Source organism: Maniola hyperantus, chromosome 18 (assembly GCF_902806685.2).
Source record: "Maniola hyperantus chromosome 18, iAphHyp1.2, whole genome shotgun sequence".
NCBI classification, from domain to species: Eukaryota; Metazoa; Arthropoda; class Insecta; order Lepidoptera; family Nymphalidae; genus Maniola; species Maniola hyperantus.
Genome location: NC_048553.1, coordinates 12071146 through 12093703, shown reverse-complemented (window position 1 = coordinate 12093703; position 22558 = coordinate 12071146). Strand labels below are relative to the sequence as shown.

General features: G+C 39.0%; 2 protein-coding genes and 1 long non-coding RNA gene across 3 annotated transcripts in view; 2 read left to right on the top strand and 1 right to left on the bottom strand.

Annotated features, from left to right (window-relative positions):
- The window catches only part of LOC138403567 (uncharacterized), a 161167-nt gene that overhangs the window by 129610 nt on the left and 8999 nt on the right, over positions 1 to 22558 (top strand). The window lies entirely within an intron of this gene.
- mIF2 (mitochondrial translation initiation factor 2) lies at positions 299 to 9941 on the top strand. The gene is made up of 15 exons (XM_034977965.2): positions 299 to 512; positions 1753 to 1888; positions 3284 to 3404; positions 3814 to 3977; positions 4634 to 4814; positions 5150 to 5326; positions 5504 to 5553; positions 6092 to 6306; positions 6675 to 6753; positions 7009 to 7134; positions 7215 to 7440; positions 7890 to 8011; positions 8386 to 8569; positions 8778 to 8918; positions 9496 to 9941. The coding sequence occupies exons 1-15, from the start codon at positions 487 to 489 to the stop codon at positions 9666 to 9668; spliced, it is 2121 nt and encodes a 706-aa protein (XP_034833856.1). The 5' UTR covers positions 299 to 486; the 3' UTR covers positions 9669 to 9941.
- On the bottom strand, positions 10187 to 21952 carry LOC117990522 (WD repeat-containing protein 20). Its single transcript, XM_034977969.2, has 4 exons — positions 21433 to 21952; positions 18444 to 18626; positions 17778 to 17989; positions 10187 to 17252 (listed from the first exon to the last, which is right to left on the bottom strand). The coding sequence occupies exons 1-4, from the start codon at positions 21712 to 21714 to the stop codon at positions 16172 to 16174; spliced, it is 1758 nt and encodes a 585-aa protein (XP_034833860.1). The 5' UTR covers positions 21715 to 21952; the 3' UTR covers positions 10187 to 16171.

The window sequence follows — 22558 nt, the reverse complement described above, 5'->3', positions numbered from 1 at the left end:
CAGAGTTAAAATGGCGAGTGAAGAGTGATAAGGTAGTGATTTTGTAGTTTGTACGGACTATAGGAGTCATAGATGAAGAAAAGAAAATGTCGCTGGTGCAAGAAATAATAAAATGTATTCTGTGCATTCTGTGGCGCAACACCAAAGAGTATAGAACTCTTGCTAGAACTATGACATCATGCCTGTGTCATCTGTGTCATCATGACATTCTTTTATTTCGGTGATGACCAATGAGGTGATGACATTGTCATGTACCTACTTTTTAGCTATCACATATTAATCTATGCTATGCTATCAACTGTCAAGCGGTGTTTTGAAAGTTAGGTTAGATTTCACAATTTTTTATTATATTGAATAAATATATTAGAAATAACATTGTTTCGTACGCTTCATTAAGTATTGTGTTCAATTTAAATAATACTTTTTTATATATTATGAGATGAAGAATAATCTTTCTATAGGTAGCAATTATTTAGTTTAACAATAATGTACAGAAGTGTACTGTTTAAATGGTAAGTTTTATAAATTCAACTATTTTAATTATATGAATAATACTATGTTTAGCAATTCATACAAATAATCTATCTCTGGACACAGAGAGTACCTATTTAGGAGATCTTAAAACCTATGTAACCTATTATAACCTAATTAATTTCTCTGACCAATTGAAAGTTTTAAGTGGTTTAAGTACCATTTGAACATTTAAAAATAATTATATGTTTGTATTCTATATGTTGCGCATCGTTTATCCGATTGAGTTGAAAATTTGTATAGTTGTTGTTGGCACTTGTGTAAAATTTTCTAACATAGTACCATTATTATACATGTGAGTCAGCATTTAACAATGCATGCTAGGCACTAGCTTGTTAAATTAGATATAAATAACCGAATTTTCAGTATTAAATCATTTTGTATTTTTAATTTAAACAAGTACCTACTAAATTCTTTTATTTTCTTAAAAGGGAAATTTTATTTATTTTTATCAAAGAAGTAATTAAACTATTAATAAACTTAAATCTAAAAAAAAAACAACATTAAATTAAAACTAAAATAAATTAAATTAAATCTAAAACCTCATCGAGACCACCGCAGCGAGGCATTGTACCCAAGATGCTGGCAGCATTACCCCTTTGGATGGCCAAACTAATTCTTTGACCAAGGTAGCTGCCAGCTCTCGGGTCCCCGGTTGACTCGATAACTCTTTTGCAATTTCTTCAAAAAGAGCTCGAGCCCCCGGGCCCCACGGCCCCAAGGTCTCCACACCAAAAGGCACGAATACGAAGCTCCCATCGAGGTTTTCATATTTGCGCCTCTTGGCCTGTTCAGCGCTGATGGCCGCTGCACCCGCCATAGAGGAGGTCGCCTGAATGTGGGATGCAGCTAAAGTGTCTACACAAGTTGCATCCCAAACAAGCGACCTGCCTATCTTTTCTTAAATATATTGGTACTAATTCTGAGCACAAATATATTTTATAGTATTCACATCGTCTTCTTACCAATGTAATATGAAAAGGACAGACACAGTTTGACATTTTAAAATTTAATTAGAGCTGTCAAACCTTGTGACTTTAGCTGCCAGCCGTGAGCCTATTGTTTAGTGTGCAGTATTATTTTGCATCTTGAAATGTAAAATTCATGTTCTGTCCTTTTCTAGCAATATTAAAAAGAAAAAGATGCAAATACTGTAAATTTAGTTCAGAGAAAGACAACAGAAATGGCACCAATAAGTATTTAAATTTAATTTAATTGCAGGTTGCCATTACACATAAAAAATGAATGTATACAGGTATTTGAAAATACTGCATTTTCATACAACATCAGAAACTGGAAAAGATGCATTTCAATGAACAGTGTTTGTTTCAAAAAAAGAAAATCTGTGGAAGAAAGGGTTTGTTTTTATATTTAGTTATAATTTCTTCGTTACTTATCAGCTATTGAAATATACCTACTGTTTATTTTCTTTTTGCTACTTTTAGAGTTCCTTATCTCCAGGGAACTACTCCTTTCTGGGACCCTTCTGTCTGTCTGTCAAGACCCATCAAGTGAATCAAAACCTATAGGGTACTTCTCGTTGACCTAGAATCACAAGATTTGGCAGGTAGCAATATCTTATAGCACAAGTAAAGGCAAAAATCTGAAAACCGTGAATAGGCTACTTGACTCATATCTAATTTCGTCCAATAAATGATTATTTATTATAGTATTTTGCTTAAAACAACGAAATATATCAATAACAATTATTAAAAACGCAGGATGGATATATAAATCCAATTTAAAAAAAAATACAATTTTTATTTTTATTTGAAACGCAGAAAACGCTGTCAGCCATGATGTGACGTCATTAAATATGTAAACAAAGAAATGTCATTCCTATGTCACGCGGGGACTAACGTAGTATCCATATATATAAAATTTAGAGTCCTGACTAACTTATATATCAACGCACAGCCTAAACATCTAAACAGCTGGTCCTAGATACATGAAATTTGGTGAGTGTGTTCTTTGTAGGTAAAGAGAAGGTATCCACTAGGAAAGGATTTTTTGAAATTCCACCCCTGAGTGGGTTAAATGGAGGTTTGAAATTTATGAAGTCCACGCGGGCGAAGTCACGAGCATAAGCTAGTTTTTATATATTTCTAAAAACTCATAGTAAACGTAAAAAAATATCGTTTTCTCTTTATAAATTGAATAAGTTATTAAGTAAGACTTACAACAAAGTGATCTTTGCAAAAATAAATTTGGGTTGAAGTCGTTAGTCATATAGGATCCCTTTAAGCAAGTCTTTGCGTGTTACGTATATTTATTTCACTGGGCACTCTAATCCACAACTTTCCTGTGGTCTTTATCGATGCGTTTTTTACATTCTCGGATGATACAATAACGATAATTACTATATTTTTCATGTAAACTAGTATAGAAGTCATGTTTATTAAACTTTGGTAGGTTATGCTCAGTATATATAATGTACTCTGTGGTTATGCTGTTGTTTACAAATGCATGACGTCAGAGCACAGATAATCTATCGGCCAAACATGGCCGACAGTGTTTTCACCTGTCTAAGAAAAATATTTTTTTAAATTAAAGTTTTACGGTTTTTAGGGCGCAAAAAAATATATTGTTAATTTTTTTGATATAATAGGACAAATATTAACCATTTAAGACCAACTTAAAAAAATTGTCAAGTAGCCTATTTGTGGCTACATCACAAAAAAAAGTATTTTGTCTGGTATGGAACCCTTCGTGTGTGAGTCTGACTCACACTTGACTAGTTTTTTCTTTATAGGCTATAGAGAACCAGGGCAAAAGAGTGATAAGGTATTCCCCCAAAGCAGGCTCTGAGGTAGTGGGGATATGGCGTAATATGACCGTCCAGGAAATAGCCAATGTACTCAGTAAAGATGTGGGTAAGTTAACTTAATTTTCAAGAAAATCCTTCACATTTATAAGGCTGTAGAAAATGTTTAGAAATACATAGGGTTTTCTCTTTTCATATAAAATAATCTATATCCATAAAGATGCATACAGAGTACAACCAAGGGCATTTTATCTTCTTACTTAAGACTTCCTAACTAGCCTTGTAATGTAAGCCTCCTGAAATAGGTCAAATAAATTAAAATATTTTAGAGTAAAATTCTTTTTACTGATCTGATACTGACCGTGTTTGGTGGCGCGCTCTTGGAAAGGCGTCCCTGACGTCCCAGGTGTCTATGTCCAGCAGTGGACGCAAACAGGCTGATGAATTGGATTGGATTGGATCTGATACTGAATCTACTGATCTGGATTATTTAATTAATTTTAGAATTTGTATTCCAGATCATGTGTTCAAAGCATTAGAGTTTGCAGACAAGAACTCAGACACAGTTTACAGAAAAGACACTATCATACATAACCCTCAGATTGTACGAGATGTTGTGAAGATATCTGGTTGCAGATTCAAAATTGTTGCCAGACCTGAAGAGGAAATAACAGAAGAAGAGGTAGGCCTATCCCACTTCTGACCTTTATTTTATTAGTTTTGCACATTTATACTAATAGTATCATCATCATCATTATCGTCATCAGCCTGTGGACGTCCACTGTTAGACTAAAGTCTTCCCTAACGCGACGCAATGTTGCACGCCAAAAAGAATGTATATGAGTCTGTATGGAGCAAAGCGCACTTGAGCGACGCGGTGCGCCAAGTATAGTTTACTAGCTGATGCCCGCGACTTCGTCCGCGTGGATTTACGTTTTTCAAAATCCCGCGGGAACTATTTGATTTTCCAGGATAAAAAGTAGCCTATGTGTTAATCCAGGGTATAATCTATCTCCATTCCAAATTTCATCCAAATAACGGATTTGCCGCCGTTTTTGCGTGATTGAGTAACAAACATCCAAACATCCAGACTTTCACATTTATAATATTAGTAGGATTAGTAGGATATATGAGTGTGTATGGAGCAAAGCGCACTTGAGCGACGCGGGGTGGCAAATATAACTTAAAGTTTGTTTGAAGGCGCTGCCGCGTCGCGCAGCACAGTGTAAGTGCGTTTGGACCTTAATAGTTGATTAAATAAATAAATAAATAAAATAAAAATCTTTTTTATTCGAATAAACTTTTACAAGTACTTACGCATTGATGCAAATGATTCAGAATAAGGATGCAGTGCCTGCACCTCCAGCGCCCACTGGAGCGTTGAGGCCGCGACCGCCCGTAGTGTGCGTGATGGGACATGTGGACCACGGGAAAACCACACTCCTGGACGCCTTGAGGGACACCTCTGTTGTGGACTCTGAGTTTGGAGGCATTACACAGCATATAGGGGCTTTTGAAGGTATAGGTTCAAAATATTTTTAATTAGAGCATTTTCAATTGTTTTTGAATCTAATAATTTAAATGTATTGCTATTTAAGGCTTGTGGAAAATAAATCTAAATATGTAAAAGAAAAAGGTGACTGACTGACTGACTGACTGATCTATCAATGCACAGCTTATACTACTGGACGGATCGGGCTGAAATATGGCATGCAGATAGCTATTATGACGTAGGCATCCGCTATGAAAGGATTTTTGAAAATGTAACCCTTATTTCACCAATAGGGGTTTGAAATTGGTGTAGTCCACGCGGTCAAAGTCGCGACCATAAGCGAGTCTAATATAATTTTACAGTAAAACTACCGTCCGGGGAAAAAGTAACGTTCTTAGACACGCCCGGGCACGCGGCGTTTACTGCAATGCGCTTTCGCGGCGCGCGCGCCACCGACATTGTAGTGTTAGTGGTGGCAGCTGATGACGGAGTCATGGAGCAGACGGTGGAGTCTATTCGCATGGCCAGAGAGGCTGATGGTGAGTGATAGCACAGAGTACTTACTGATACAGAAGGCTCACTCCGTAAAGACGTTTAAATAAATAAGGGACATATTGGTCATGATTAACATGGCTAATATCTTTAAAAATTGAAATATGCAATTTAGATAATTATAAATATATAAATAAAGCTTGAATGTAGCTTATGCTTTTCAGTTCCCATACTGGTGGCGATCAACAAAATCGACAAGCCAGGTGTTAACATAGTAGGTATGCCACAATTGTATTCATGTTATTTTAAATTTTAAATACAACAAATATACGTAGTCTTAGTTATAAGTCTTATACGCATATAATTTGTCTTATATAGTATTGCTTTAAAACTAGTTTTATTGTAGTGTTAATACATAATATGAATTGTGTGCCTTTATCGCATACAACTGTTTTTGATAAGCCTTATTAGGAACATCATCACAAGCGGTAACAGTTTAGTAGTTAAGATTTCAGACTCCCATTTGGAGTGTCTGTGGTTCAATCTTGGGCATGCTCCTCAACTTTTCGGAGCTATATGCGTTTCAAGCAATAAATATGACATGCTTTAACGGCGAAGAAAAACATCGTGAGGAAATCTGCATGCCTGAAAGTTCGTTCTAATATTCTCAAAGGGGTGTGAAATATACCAATCTGCACTTGGCCAGCGTGTTGAAACAAATCCTTCTTTTTCTGAGAGGAGACCCGTGCTCAGTAGTGAGCCGGCGATAGATTGATGATGATGACAGGTTTTAAGAAAATTTACCTTTACAGGAAAAAACAATGCGTTCTTTAGCCAAGCACGGTATACTGTGCGAAGCGTTAGGTGGTGACGTACAAGCCATAACGGTGTCAGCGTTGAAGAAGTTACACCTGGACACTTTGGTGGAAGCTCTGACCTTGCAAGCCCAGCTGATGGAGCTGAAGGCGGACCCGGGGGGCTACGTCGAGGGGGTAGTGATAGAAGCCCAGATGGACCCTCGCACTGGGTAAGTTATTATCGGTGTCTTACTACAAACTACAATGCAACTGTTTTCTTGAATTCATTTGTTTATTGTTTCCTTGCAAATGAAATCACTTCGGAAGTACGTCTTCTTCGCCTCGTCCTGTATATACCGCAGTCGTACTTTATTTCATTACTTTATTTTATTTCAAGCATGGACAGTAAAGTCCTATTATGGGGTAGAAATGCATGGAAAACTGTGTTTTAAAACTAAGGATTTGTAATTTTTATCTTTTTTCTGTATGTTTTTGTGTACTGTTTGTGTTGTGGTCCCAAATAAAATAATATTTATTTATATTACCCCATTACAGAAGTACATGCAATCACAATTATAAAATTTCTCCTCAAAAACAGGAAGCAAGCCACTGTGTTGGTACAACGCGGCACTCTGCGAAAAGGCTGCGTCATCGTTGCGGGTACTGGTTGGGCCAAAGTGAGTAGATACCTACCTATGTAACTAGATACCTACTTAATTCGTTTCGTAGAGCGTTGTCTCTGTCTTTGAGACCGACAAAACGTCACATAGGTATGAGTGAAAGAGACAATGTTCTACGAAGCCTAAATCTCTTTTTAAAGGTTGATGTACAATATTTCCTGCGGGCTACAAGTTTTACTACTTTTAGTAGGTTTTGCTCAAGTTTCACTGTCATTCACTGTATAAGCAGTTATTTAATTTTTGTTTTGTTAGGTTAGAGTGCTAAACACGGCTGAGGGGGCCTCTATAAACGAAGCTCCCCCCTCCACTCCGGTATCAGTGCTGGGTTGGCGGGAAATGCCCGCCGCTGGAGACCAAGTCTTAGAAGTGGAGTCAGAGGTAAGAGGAAATGAATGAGAATATTTTTACTCTTCATTTCCCTCAGTTAAAAAAATCTCAGATTCAAAATTTGTTAATAGAAACGCGCGAACGAAGTAATGCGATGGCGTCACAGCCAGCGCATGAAAGAGAAACAGGCATCAGACGCTGAGGCTATCTCGACTAAAGAGAGCGAGCATCGAGTTCAGTACAAACAGCAGTTGGCTCACAAGCGTTCCATAGGAAGGTACCGCCTGAGACCCACCGGGCCGCGGCAGAAGATGATCCAGGAGGACACGCATCCCACGCTCAGCGTGTTGGTCAAAGGTTAGTGCTGTGTTTGACGTGTACTGCTAGAGTCTAGACCTAGATCTCAGCACAACAATCGGCTCACAAGCGGTCTACAGGCAAATACAGGCTGAGACCCGCCGGGCCGCGGCAGAAGATGATACAGGAGGAAACAGTAAAAATGTAAATAATTTGCGCTCACTACGCTTGCAGACCAATCACGAGCTAGTTGTAATCCTACTATCCTACTAATATTATTAATGTGAAAGTGTGAATGTTTGGATGTTCGGATGTGTTACTCAATCACGCAAAAACGGCTGAACGGATTTGGATGAAATTTGGAATGGAGATAGAATATACCCTGGATTAACACATAGGCTACTTTTTATCCTGGAAAATCAAATAGTTCCCACGGGATTTTTAAAAACTCAATTCTACGCGGACGAAGACGCGGGCATCAGCTAGTTGTTAAATATGTTTGTTGGCAGGCGACGTGGACGGGTCCGTGGAAGCGATCCTGGACATCCTGGAGACGTATGACGAGCACGAGCGGGTGAAGTTGGAGCTCGTCAATTACGGAGTCGGTCAACTCGCGCACAACGATATAGAGGTATCAATGTGTATTTCTATTGCCGCTATAACAAACAACGAATCTGAATATATAAAAAGAAAAGGCTAAACTAATCTATCAAGGCTGACTTATCTATCAACGCACAGCTCAAACTACTGGACGGATTGGGCTGAAATTTGACATGTAGATAGTTATCATGACGTAGGCATCCGCTAAGAAAGGATTTTTGAAAGTTCAACCCCTAAGGGGGCGAAATAGGGGGTTGAAATTCGTCCGCGCGGACGAAGTCGTGAGCATAAGCTAGTAACAAATAATTTAAAATGCCCGCTACGAAAATTAAAAAAGTGTTATTTCTTGTACCCTTCGTGTGCAAGTCCGACTGAGTTTTTACAAATGCCTCAAAAAAATTTCAGATCGCCCAAGCGTTCAACGCAATAATATACGCTTTCAACGTGGAGTGTCCGCCCGCTCTGGCCGTGGAAGCCAAGAACGCCAACGTCGCCGTCAAGCGGCACAACGTCATATACAAACTGGTGGACGACATCAAACAGGAGCTCAGTGCCAGGATACCTAACCGACAGGAGGAAGAAATTATCGGTAAGTTCATATGACCACAAGGCAGAAAGAGTGGGTGAATGAGGCTGAGGACCGGGTATGGTAGCGCTATTTGGGATAGGCCTTTGTTCAGCAGGCGGTGGTTGCTGTGCTGGGTGAAGATGTCACAACATTAATTAGCAACGGGCAAAGGGAGATTATGCTCCTTAGTTCATGCCAGATTTATCGAATCATTTGTTAAATTTTCCAGGTGAAGCGAATGTCCTCCAGCAATTCCAAGTATCGGAGGGCAAGAAAAAGGTCCCAGTGGCGGGCTGCCGCTGCGTCAAGGGCTCGTTAGCGAGGAACGCGCTATATAGGGTCATACGCCGACAGGAAGTTGTTTTTGAGGGTAAGCTTACTATACTATCCACGGAAGTAAGTTAGTATAGGACTCTCTCTTTTACGTAATGCCATACAGATGACAGAGACAAAAATCTCCGTCGGCGTTCACCATTTCAGGAGGCACCCCAACCAAATTCAAACATTTTTAAAAACCATTCGAGATTCAATTAGAAAACATAGTTTCGTTTGTGATTGGTTGGTGACACAAAATTGTTAAATTTGGATTTTTGTGTCTGTCATTTGTATGAGATTACGTTGTTTTCAGAGAGAGCGCTATATGAACTTCTGGCCGTGGATAGAGTATAGTTTAACCGTTGTAAACCTATTTTTAAACGGCAAGATCAGTTTTCGAGTTCGACTTATGGAGGAGAGAATGATGTTTTCCTTAACACAAATTACAATATGTATGGTTGTGACATGAATATACAGAGTGATTTTGACTTAAACAATTAAAGCAATCATATGCCAAATTTCAGGCCGATCCGTCCAGAAGTTTGAGCTTTTCGTTGGTAGATCAGTCAGTCAGTTAGCTTTTCCTTTTATTTATTTAGATTTAATAATAATAAAAATTAATTCTTCTCCAGGTAAATTAGCATCAATGAAGCACCTAAAGGACGAAGTGACAACAATTAAACGTGACATGGAGTGCGGATTGAGGTTCGAAGACACCGCGTTCACCGTCGAGCCTGGCGATACTGTAGTTTGTTACAAGATGGTGGACGTCTCCGACACCACTGCTTGGGATCCTGGATTTTAAGTTAGTTCAAATTCGTTGTAACTAGCTGATTCCCGCAACTTCGTCCGCGTGGACTACACCAATTTCAAATCCCTATATTACCCCATTAGGGGTTGAATTTTCAAAAATCCTTAGTGGATGTCTACGTCATAATAGGCTATCTGCATGCCAAATTTCAGCCCGATCCATCCAGTAGCTTGAGCTGTGCGTTGATAGATCAGTCAGTCAGTCAGTCAACCAGCCAGCCAGCTTACCCTTTTATATATATAGAGAAGACTTGTAGCTCAATGTAATGTAGTAGAATTTAAGTATTAAAAACTATAATAAAGTTACGTTTGTTTTCTTTATTCAACTGAATCGGAGACTTAAGGCCCAAGACACGAGCCATAAGTCTACTCTGTCGCATTAGTTTACTAATTGTGAAAAATCAAATTAAATTTGAATTTCGCGAGCAGATCCGTGTCTTGGGCCTTAAATGTAACTGTCAGATTTGAAGATTGGGGTGGTCTGGAAAATAATTTAAAATAAAACCGCACTAATTATATAAAGAGAATCGTCTATTTATTAACTTGATAGGCTCATAATTCGTGTCTCACTAGTTTTGAACAAACTTCAATAAATTAATATTACATAATTAATTGCATCGCATTCCGCGACATCTAGTAACTTCGTATGGAACTAACATTCGTTTATTAACTAGCAAACAATAAACATATTTATACAAACGTAATATAGCCACAGCTTAGTGAACATACAGTTCGGAAACCGTCATAGTTTACACAATAATTATTTTAATGCTATAGTCGACGCATTTAACTGAGTCGTCGAGTTATCTGTCTGTTTCGCTCGCACTTATCTTTTAGTAGTACCCATTAGTAGCATTGTTATACTGTTAAGTTTCAAAGCTAGTCCGTAATAGATTCTACCGTCTACCGTGCTACCGTCACGCCGTCCCGACCGCAGACTGCAGCAGCAATTTTGTCAGCCGCTGCTGGCGGCAGCAATGCTGCTATCTAGTCTGCATCGCTGCCGCCCTATATCTAAGAAGCCGCTAACTGCAAAAAAGGACTTTTAAGTTGTCAAAAAACATGGGAATATTCAAAAACTGATGTTTCTATAAAATAATGCTACGTAGGAGCAAGGTTTTTAGTTACAGTTCTTCGTTTAGTCCTACGTAGCAAAGTTTATTAGAAAGATCAGTCTATCTAAATTTCCAATTTATTTGACGATAACTTAAAATGTAATTTTTTTTTCAAGTTAACCCTTGACTGCAATCTCACGTTAAGTGTTGATGCAGTCAAAGATGGAAGCGGGCTAACTTGGAAGGGGTATGGCAGTTTTTTTTTTGCGGTCAACGGCTTTTTAGATATAGGACGTCAGATCGTTGCTCAAATCATACCTTAGGGTAGTGACACACCTGCTGAACGTACGGCGCCGATACTTCAGCGACTGAACTATCGGTCGTAATATTCGGTTGGTGTGACACACCAAACGCGCCGAACAGTCGGACGGGGCGGCCCGGGCGTTTAGTTCAGCGCTTTACGCGACGTAAAATTACGTACGGCGGTACGTGGCGTCGTCGTCAGCCGGTGTCGTCACTTTGTGGTGTGCGGTTGCGACGTGTTGAATTGCCCAGAAAGATGGGTTTAATTACAATATTGGCTATTATAGAGGGCTTAGAAAAAGAAGTACACGCACCGAACTTTCGGTCACGTGATGAGTCGCTTGCTATGCAAAATACATACACTGAATACATTCTAGCCGAAGTAATCGCCGAACGCGTCCGAAATTCAGTAGATGTGTCATAGGTAACTTAAAAAACATTGCGAGCGTATTGAACCGAACTTTCGGCGCTGTACCTACTTTCGGCAGGTGTGCCATACACCAAAGGTTTTCTGATCGTTTCTGAACTATATGATCGTTAATCTATGACTGCATGATTTTACGAGCGAATATAATATTATACTAATAACTAATCCACTATATACATACATAAAACAAAATATCGGGTCAGACTGGCAAATACTCAAATCAAAGAAAATTCAATAAAACTGACTGGACTTTTGCTCTTTTTTTTAGATACGAATTAACTGTCATTTGTTCAATTTTTTTTTGAATGATTAAACATGGATTAAGTAAATTTGATCCATGGCAAAGGTCACCAAAATAAACATGTATAAACCTAAGTAAGTATATTTTTAATATATTATGCATTTTCAAACGACCAAAACATCGCTTCGTATAATATTTTATATTAATCAAGAAAATTGCAGAATTTCTACATAGTAGGAAATTGGTAGCAAATATGAAAATCTATCAAAACGCATAATGAAAAATATTGGGTATAGAAATTAAGATGGGTTCCCAATGAGTCACACCCAATCATGTAACAGTGTGACTCGTTGGGAATCTATCGAATTTTTTCCCATCGAGTGTAATTGAATGTATTTTAGTTCACACTTTACTGTGGGTGTGCCACAGTAAAGTGTGAACTATAATACATTTCATATCAAGTATGTACTATGTACCATTGATTTTACAACCAAAGACATACAGATATTTTTACCCTCCTTAATTTTACTGTTGTACCCTATCCACGTAATGAAGTTTTGTATAGCACTCTCTCTGTTACGTAATCCATACAGATGATAGAGAGAGCGCTATACTAACCTCATTCCGCTGATGAGTTGGTATAGCGCTCTCTCTTTTACGTAATCCATACAAATGATAGAGTCAAACAGAGAGAACGCTATACTAACCTCATTCCACGGATAAGTTGGTAAAGCGCTCTCTTTTACGTAATCCATACAAATGATAGAGTCAAACAGAGAGAACGCTATACTAACCTCATTCCACGGATAAGTTGGTAAAGCGCTCTCTCTTTTACGTAATCCATACAAATGATAGAGTCAAACAGAGAGAACGCTATACTAACCTCATTCCACGGATAAGTTGGTAAAGCGCTCTCTCTTTTACGTAATCTATACAAATGATAGAGTCAAATAGAGAGAACGCTATACTAACCTCATTCCACGGATAAGTTGGTAAAGCGCTCTCTCTTTTACGTAATCCATACAAATGATAGAGTCAAACAGAGAGAACGCTATACTAACTTCATTCCGTGGATAGGGTATAATGGCGGAATCACATTCGGTTGTAAGACTAGCAGCTGCAACAATCAAGTGAAACTGAACGATATCGAGTACCTACGCCCCGGGTTCGTACAAGTTCTATATTCAAACAAGTTATGTCCCGCAAATTGCTATTGCGCTGGAACCATGTCTCATTAACATCGAAATGTCGTCATTTTGACGTCAGCCGAAATAAAAATATACCATCAGCTCGAAACTTCAGTCTAGTGCTGACGTCACTAAAATGGCGGCCACGCGCATTACCAATTTGCGAGAATGCAATATACATATATATAGCAGAATGAATACCAGTGCTGAGTGTAAAGAATGAGTCTATAGGCACACGCTTGACCACGATCAAACCTGCGTACTGATTCGCTAACTCAATCTCCTAACACTGAATAATAGCCACCGAGCTCATATTTTGACTTCATTGAAGGTTTTCTATGAAAAATTATTTAAATATCTCTTAGCGAAGCAGCAATATACATCCAACCATTGTCAAATGAGTTCGGTGGCTATCATTCAGTGTTAGACACTGAGTTAGCGAATTATCTACCGTGGGAAGTAATAATGTGACATAAGATGGGACGCGTTTGCCTAAAAGATGCCAATTTACTCTCATTTTAAAGATACCCGGATTACTTATAATTTGGTATCTGATCTCGAAAGAGTATTCCAAACCCTAACATGCCCTAACCATGTGTATGGCTTCTAATTTCTTCTATTTTTTTTATAATGGGCGATGGAGGGTAGTCCATAGAAAAGATAAATGATAGCTAACACGATAAATCAACAATAAAATCATTAAGTATAATATAATTATTACAAAAATCGACAACAATAAAGTCTCAGAGACGAGTCGGTCGATTCAACAACGTTTCAAATCGAATAAAATATAAAAATAAATAAAGTTTCGACGCCCAAAAAGCCCACGTTGTTTATTTTACTCCGCTTTTACGTCACATTTTTTATTTTACAGGACGTTTCCGAGTATACATTCTGGGGTGTTTGTTTTAGGATGGATAAACGGAAAACCCAATTTTCGTGCAAAGGAGTATCCTGCCTGAAATGAGATGATTTTAGCTGAAGTCATAAGTAATCTATACTAATATTAAAAGAGGTAAAGTTGGTAAGTTTGCTTGAAGAAACTAATCTCTGGAAGTACTGAACCGATTTTGAAAATTCTTTCACTAGTAGAAAGCTGTGGTAGCCTAGTAGTTAGGACGTCCGCCTTCTAATCGGAGGTCGGGGGTTCGATCCCTGGCACGCACCTCTAACTTTTCGGAGTTACGTGCGTTTTAAGTAATTAAATATCACTTGCTTTAACGGTGAAGGAAAACATCGTGAGGAATTCTCCTGAGATCCTAAAATCCTGAGAGTGCTCCATAATGTTCTCAGAGGTGTGTAAAGTCTACGCATGGCCAGCGTGGTAGACTATGGCTAAAACCCTTCTCACTCTGAGAGGAAACCCGTGTTCTGTAGTGAGTCGGCGATGGGTTGATCATGATGATGATGAGTCGTAAGCTACATTATTCCTGAGTAACACAGACCATATTTTATTATCAAAAAATTAGAAATTCCTACGAAAATTATAATAAGCTACCCGTGCGAAGTCGGGGCGGGTCGCTAGTTATATTATAAAAAAAGTGACGTAAAGGCCAGCAATCTGTGATCGCCATTAAACCTACGCCATTAAACCTTTCCGGCTCACGTGTAAATATAGGTATTTACACGTGAGCCGGAAAGAAACGCCTTAGGTACAAATTATACACTTGTCTATACAGTACAGTACATATCTCGACGCTATTGCTATATAAATCAACCATTCTTTACTTAAACTGAGGCTTTGCTGGACATTTTGAATTTTACATTTATCTACCATATCTGCGGAAAGAAATTAGAATAGCGCTCTCTCTGTTACGTAATCCATACAAATCCTAGACAGGTAAACTAGTTTTATTTTTTATTCATTACAGGCGAACGCTTGCCCACAATCATACCTGATGTAAAGTGATGATGCGGCCTAAGATGGGACGCGTTTACCTAGAAGATGCCTATTCACTCACGTTTTAAAGATACCCGGGTTGTAATTGGTAGGAAACACATATCGTGAAAGAGTGTCCAAATGAGGAATGATGACGCAAAACGTTTCGTGCGTGTAGATGGAATGTCGACGACATAAGGATGGAAACTCGAAACAAGATCGAAAAGTTAGGTGTCTAACTAGGAGTCAGATCCTAACAATAGCTTCTAAAAATAGTACTACGCAGTAATAACCAGAGTTAGTAGTGTAATTAGTGTTTAGTTTGGTCCTATGTAGCAAACTTTTTAGAAACATCAGTTTTTCTAAATTCGGGGTGCAGTGCCGTACCCGACGGGTGCCAACGGAACTAAGCCTCCGCTGTCCGTCCGTCTGTTTATCTGTCAGCGGGCTGTATCTCGCGAGCCTTAATTTTCAACTCTGTATGTTATTTTTATTTTCGCTATAACAAATTATAAAAATTTCAAAATGGCCGCCATAAAAAAGTGTTATTTCTTGTACGATGGCAAACCCTTCGTATGCGACCAGTTGGCCGATTTTTTTGCAGTACGGATTTTTAGATATAGGACGGCAGTTAAGTTAATCGATCTCAGAAATCTTCCATTCGCGTAACTACTTTCAAATGAGACTATTTTTGGGCAACCTCAAAAGTTCAGCAAAGCTTCAGCGCACACTCGATCCAATCAGCCTAAAATGGAATAATAATAATGTTACATAAAACCTCACAACACTTTCAAAAGACACGCCACAGTTCCACAAACTTCAAACACAAAAATATAAAGTTACAATAATGATTTAATTCCATGCACAGAATATTGTATGCCATATATTCACATAGTACATAATATTTGCATTATCAACAAACAAAATATAATAACGTTATTATAACACGCTGTACATATAAGTATAATAAAGTGATCTTATACAATATAGTAATTATTTTACCTAGTTATGACTGCACGGGGATCAGTACTATATTATTATTTATTCATTACTAGTTTAATTAAGTCCCCTTGTAACAAAACTTTCGTATTTATACAGATTCGCTCGGTCCAGTTTTATTATATTTAAAAGTAAGCTAATTCGTTTGTTATAAGAAAAACTTCGATGTTATCTCTCTCACATGTATATGCATTATATTTTTTTCTTGCTCGCACATGAACTATTTTTTCTATTAGATCTAGAGAATAATAGTAACATCACTCTCATTAAACACTGATTTTGACCAACCGAATATCGATCGCTTATATATCGAAATGTACTTTAAATACGAAAACCATCTGTAAAATACGAAAGCACTATCACGGGTTACATTAATCACTCAGAACTATCACAATAAGGTGCTAGGCCTAATCGACGAGATCGATCCTGTCCGCGCGCCGCGGCCGCGTCTCCCCGTTCTGGGCCTTCGCCGGCCGAGCCCACGTGTTCACACAACCGTCCGCGCACGCCGTTATCAAGTACTCCGCACGAAATAGTAACGCCGTCAACCTCTCGTGAGCTATCTTCTTACAAACCAAAGGTTCTAGCACAGGACACTCGTCGAACCTCGGACACGACGGCGTCCCGATCAGTTTCAACGGGTCAAAACTATCCGAAGTCACCGCTTTCCCCCTTAAAGCTACAGTATTCGTCGCGGATTTCTCCGCAGGTTTCGTCAAGCTGAAGTTTCGTCTGTGGTCCGAGCGGCGTTCCCCAAACGAAAACCCAGCGAGACGCTGAGTGAAATTGACTCCCAAAGACCCGGACGTTTCTTCCTTAGCTTTTCCAACGCTGATGTTCAGGGTGGAAACGTTGTTCGACTTCGTTTTCGCGGCAGGTTTCGCCCCGGACGGTTCACCGGATGCATTACCACTTAGTTCTGCATGTTTATGACCGATTTTATTCGTCTTCGCGCATTTAACGGGGATTTTAGTCCCGGGTATGCCGTTCGGGGAGAAATTTTGACTATTCGGGGATAGGTGGGCGGACGCTCGCGCTCTAACGGGCGGCCTTAAGACGTCCTCTGTGAGATCCCACAAACATAACTGCGTGTCCTGAGAAACACTCCCTAGTCTATAACACTGCGCACTTTCACTTTTCTTGTCCTCCTCTTCATGTTCTGGTTCAGTAAAGCTGACCACGTACGGGTCGAATGCTACTACGGAAACCCAAGACCTATGCCCCTGCCCCCTAGCTACCACTCGTCTTTCACTAAACGACCACACTGTCACTAAGTCATCCTCCCCCCCAACAACCACGTATTTCCCGTCAGGGGACCAACAAACACACAAAAATCCACCGAAATACGATCTCGCTCGTCCTATCAACTCCATGGTATCGTAGTGGAACACTCGCAAGAAGCCGTCCTGAGAGACGACGGCGAGGTTCGTCCCGCACGGCGAGAACGCGAACTCGTTTATACAGCTGCCTTCTGCACCTATCACCCACCTGAAAGTTGACGGAATTCTTGTTAAAAGTACTACCAAACGAATGAAACAGAAAAATAACACGATATCGCTAAGTTGTACGTTCATTCTTATTATTCTGTTAATGGTACACAAATTACACAGTAATCAAATTGTGTACCATTGTCGGTAATAAATCCAGAGGGGATACCGAAAGGGTCAAACGTAACTATGTATTTCAAATTTTTTTTATCTGTCAGCAGCGTGTTTTTTGACCGGCATGAGAAGAATCCCTGCTTGACGATGACGCATGTGCGGTTATGAAAAGGTTTGGTAAAGGTTGCTAAAGGTCTAATAACCATTTGAGGATGTCCATGACTTATTCTTCTCTCTAATTGTATTCAATTATCGCAAATAAAATCACTGGAAATGTTTGAAAGACCTCTTTACACCAACTAATTCCACACAAATAAACATTTCTTTGCCTTCAAAACCAATTAGCAGCCTACAATCAACATATATTTGTCAACTGGCCTGGCTAGCTTGGCTATAAATACCTATATCTCACCTATAGAGTGGGTTTCTAGTTGACTTAGTGCGGCACGTGTGTATGGAGTATCCATCCCCCTGCTTAAATAACTGGTAGTGCGGCGGCGCGGCCCCGCACGTTAGCTCTTCATTATACACGTATAGTTGCCCCGACGCATGCGCGCTAATAAAAAGATTACTGGAACCCGGAACCCATTTGATACACGTCACTCGCGTTTTATCTATCATTCTCTGGAAAAAAAAACTTTATATTGTACTATATGATACCCACGACGATTTAAGTATTTTACTTACTCTGTGTGGGAAGTCTTTGATTTTCCGGGATACAGATAGCCTATCTCCAGGATGCAAGCTATTTCTACACCAAATATCGTTAAAACAGGTTTAATAAATGAGCTGTGAAAAGTAACAGACAAACAGACACACTATGCCCGCTACATCGTCCGTGTGGAATACACAACTTTCAAATCCATATTTTACCCCCTTAGAGGTTGAGTTTTCAAAAACCCTTTCTTAGCGGATGTCAACGTCATAATAGCTATCTGGATGCCAAACTTCAGCCCGATCTGTCCAGTAGTTTGAGCTGTGCATTGATAGATCAGTCAGTCAGTCAGCTTTTTCTTTTATATATTTAGAATATGGATTTCACCTTGCAAAAAAGAGATAAAAGAACAACAGAACTCACCTCCTCATTATACAGTTTACTCAATTCTTTCTTGATGGGGTCTATGAGTTGTATCTGGCCCGTGGAGAACCCTATGATGAGGGACACACTCTCCGGGGTTATAGTGACCGTGTTGAAGTCGTGGCATGTGGGGTTGGTGCCTTTGTACATCTTCTTGTCCACTGGCTTTGTGAGATCTGCTGCCTAGAACAAGACAGGACAACTTATACAATAGAACTAGCTTATGCCCGCGACTTCATCCGTGTGGACTACACAAATTTCGAATCCCTATTTTACCCCCTTAGGAGTCGAATTTCCAAAAATCCTTTCTTAGTGGATGTCTACGTCATAATAGCTATCTGCACGCCAAATTTCAGCCCGATCCGTCCTGTAGTTTGAGTTGTGCGTTGATAGAACAGTCAGTCAGTCAGTCAGGTATTTAAGATACAGAATCGGATAATTAGTTCCCATGATTAAACCCCTCCCCCCATCAAACTAGCTTGCAAGGTTCAGAAGTTATGTGTGTTTTAAGCAATTAAATATCACTTGCTTTAACGGTGAAGGAAAACATCGTGATGAAACCTGCACACTTGAGAGTTCTCCATGATATTCTTAAAGGTGTGTGAAGTTTGCCAAACAGCACTTGACCAGCATGGCAGACTATAGCCAAAACCCTTCTCATTCTGAGACGAGAGCCGCGCTCTGTAGTGAGCCGGTAATGATGATAAGATATTAGCTTTTTATTATTTTTTTAACAAAAAAATTGAGTTTGTTACTGTATTATAGCATCATTTCCTGCAACTAAACACCAAAATGTGCAACCATAATCATTTTAAAGTGTTGAACACATCCTCTGTAATCAACACTAGAGTGTTATCAGTAGGTACCTAACTGCTCTCCAGTTACAGATAATATGTGACTGTATTTTTTTTCCAAGCATTTGTTTTCCAAGACTGTATTTGTTTTGGAACCAGCTCCACCTCTTAGATACTAACGAACAACCCGTTTGAAATCCAGACGTCACTGAGGTTGCATCGGTGCTAAAGCACCACTGAGTCGGTGCTATTTTATTTGTGCAATGGCCCATACGAAGTAATATATAAGTCAATGGCTGTTATATGTATACGTATAAAGGAAATCGTTTCTTATTTTATATGTTTGAATTCCTTTGACTTCATTGCAAACTGATAGCTTGATATTCATCAGTGTCATTGAAATGCAAATTTTATCTTACTTATTTATGATTTTGCCCTTCAAAACATCAATAATATGATATATGTAATATAATATTTTGATGTACTAAAAGCCATGATAGCACAGTGGTTTAGAGGTCAGCTGTTGGCTGTTGTAAAAACTTATGAATCCTGAATATATTGAGGTTTTCACGGAAGTGAAGCGATAGTAATAATTCGGAGGGTAAAGGTTCGATTCCGCGCACACCTGTGAATTATGTGCATTTCAAGGAATAATGAAATATCACGACAAAGTCGCGGGGATCATCTAGTATAAGTCCCGCAAATTGCTAATGCGCGTGGCCGCTATTTTAGTGACGTCAGCATTAGACTGAAGTTTCGAGCTGATGGTATATTTTTATTTCGGCTGACGTCAGAATGACGTCATTTCTATGTTAATGAGACATGGTTCCGGAGCAATAGCAATTTGCGGGAATTATAATGGAATATTATCTTGATTGTATAAGAAATCGCCTCTTAAAACACTTTCTACTTAATTATATGTAGCAGCAAGTTATATAATATTATTAGTGTCATTGTACTACTCCGCTGATTGGGTATAAGTGCTTCATTATGCAATAATGTATTTACTTCACCGAGCAATCTGTGAAGTAAATACATTATTGTAAATACAGTAGCTGAAGACCTATGTGACTTTGGTGAAGTAATTTGAGCCACATTAAACCAAAGAAAAGCCAAACAAGAATTAAACAGATCCCCTTAACCTGTGAACCCTACTTAGCCATGATAATTTCCTCTAAAATTGATTATATTATATACTACTGCTGTGAGTTTTTTCACGTAACTATATACTACCATTTGGCTGATAGAGGGGGGGACACTTGACTCTAATAAAAATTAGCACTTTAAAACATCATATTTACAAACAGATCTAGAAATCTAAAAATGATGTTCCCACACCCACAGTATTTTTAAAAGACCTATTCAATGATACCCCACACTATGGGGTAGACGAGAAAAAAAATTCATCCCCACTTTACATGTAGGGGAGCTACCCTAAAAAAAAATATTTATCAAAATTTTATTTCACCACTTTGTCGGCGTGATTAATATTTATACCCATGCCAAATTACAGATTTCTAGCACTAATAGTCTCTGAGATTAACTGAGAATGGATGGACGTGGCGAAACTATAAGGGTTCCTTGTTTACTACGGAACTCTAAAAAGGGGTAAAGTTTTTTGTATGATTGTCTAAACTGTTCTTAAATTGTATTATTGAGTTTGACAACACTATCATTATCATCATCATCAACCGATAGACATCCACTGCTGGACATAAATCTCTTGTAGGGGCTTCCACAAGCCAAAGTCCTGCGCTGCCTGAATCCAGCATCTCCCTGCAACTCGTCTGATGTTATCCATCCACTTAGTGGGGGTCTTCCAACGCTGCATCTTCCGGTGGGAGGTCGCCATTCCAACACCTTGAGACCCCAACGTCTATCGGTTTTACGAACTATGTGCTCTGCACATATATATCCTTGGGCAATATGTTCAGAACTTCAACTATTAATCAACAACATTATACTGCACTGGCATTGATCTATAATAGGTCAATATGTAGGTATGTGAAGGCTATAAACAAATGCTGTCCTATGTAGAACACTAGGTAAGATTAATTAATACCTATACCTACTGATTACTGATAAGTCCCGACCTGACCTGTGCTGAACTCAAATTTGTTATCCACTGTATGCAATCAAAACACTAATATTAGTTTATACTGCAATACGTAAACATAGTATAAGTATAGCCATACCTTCTTAACACCGCGATACACGTAAACATAGAGCTCTTTCCCGTGATTAAAGCAGATTCTGTCGTCGGAGCCCTGTCCGTCGGAGCCGGGCGCTCCACCCGCCGGCCCCGGGGGCAGGGTCACCAGTGACACGCGCACATGCGTCGAGCCTGCTCCACTGCTGTAGCCAACACGGTTAGGCCGAGAATACTCCGACAGCGTCATCAAACGGTACGTCCCTTCCCGGGTCACGAACTGGGTCTTCACGTCGTCCTTCCCGCCAGAGTCCGATTGCACGGCCATGTTATCATATCCTGTTATTATTCATCGAGACCGCCTGAGAATCCCCTTCGGTGTCCACTTAGCCCGCACGCGAGTTTGACCACATACAGGCTATTCCCATCGCTCAGAAGTACTTAGTTGGATCAGCTCATTAGCTGGCTGATTGTAGAATTGTTTATTGTATGTTTTTTACTAAGAAATTGTAGAATCAAATTAGATTTCTTGTGTATGCAACTTGAAGTCAGTCATGTCATGTCAGACAACATGACGGCTCTTTATTTATGATTCGACTTTTTTTTCTGCACTGGAATCTAGTACTTTGGATTTTTAAAGTATATCATAGACAATATTTTAATTTTCTTTCGTAATTTTAGGGTGCGTCCACACAATGGACATTAAATTAGCTTCAATCTTCTTCCTCGATCTGTGAAAACTTGTCATTAGCTTCAATCTTCTTCTGTTTTGTACCTATTCATTTTTAGGGTTCCGTACCTCAAAAGGAAAAACGGAACCCTTATAGGATCACTTTGTTGTCTGTCTGTCAAGAAACCTACAGGGTAGGTACTACCCGTTGACCTAGAATCATGAAATTTGGCAGGCAGGTAGATCTTATAGCTGAAATTTGGGAAAAAATCTGAAAACCGTGAATTAAGGGTTAGATCACACAAAAAAAATTAAATTGTGGTCATGAAGTAATAATTAGTATTTTTAACTTTCGAAGTGAGTGCCTATATCAAGTGGGATATCATATGAAAGGTCTTCACCTGTACATTCTAAAACAGATTTTTTATTTTTATGCATCATAGTTTTTGAATTATCGTGCAAAATGTCGAAAAAATACGACTGTAGTACAGAACCCTCATTG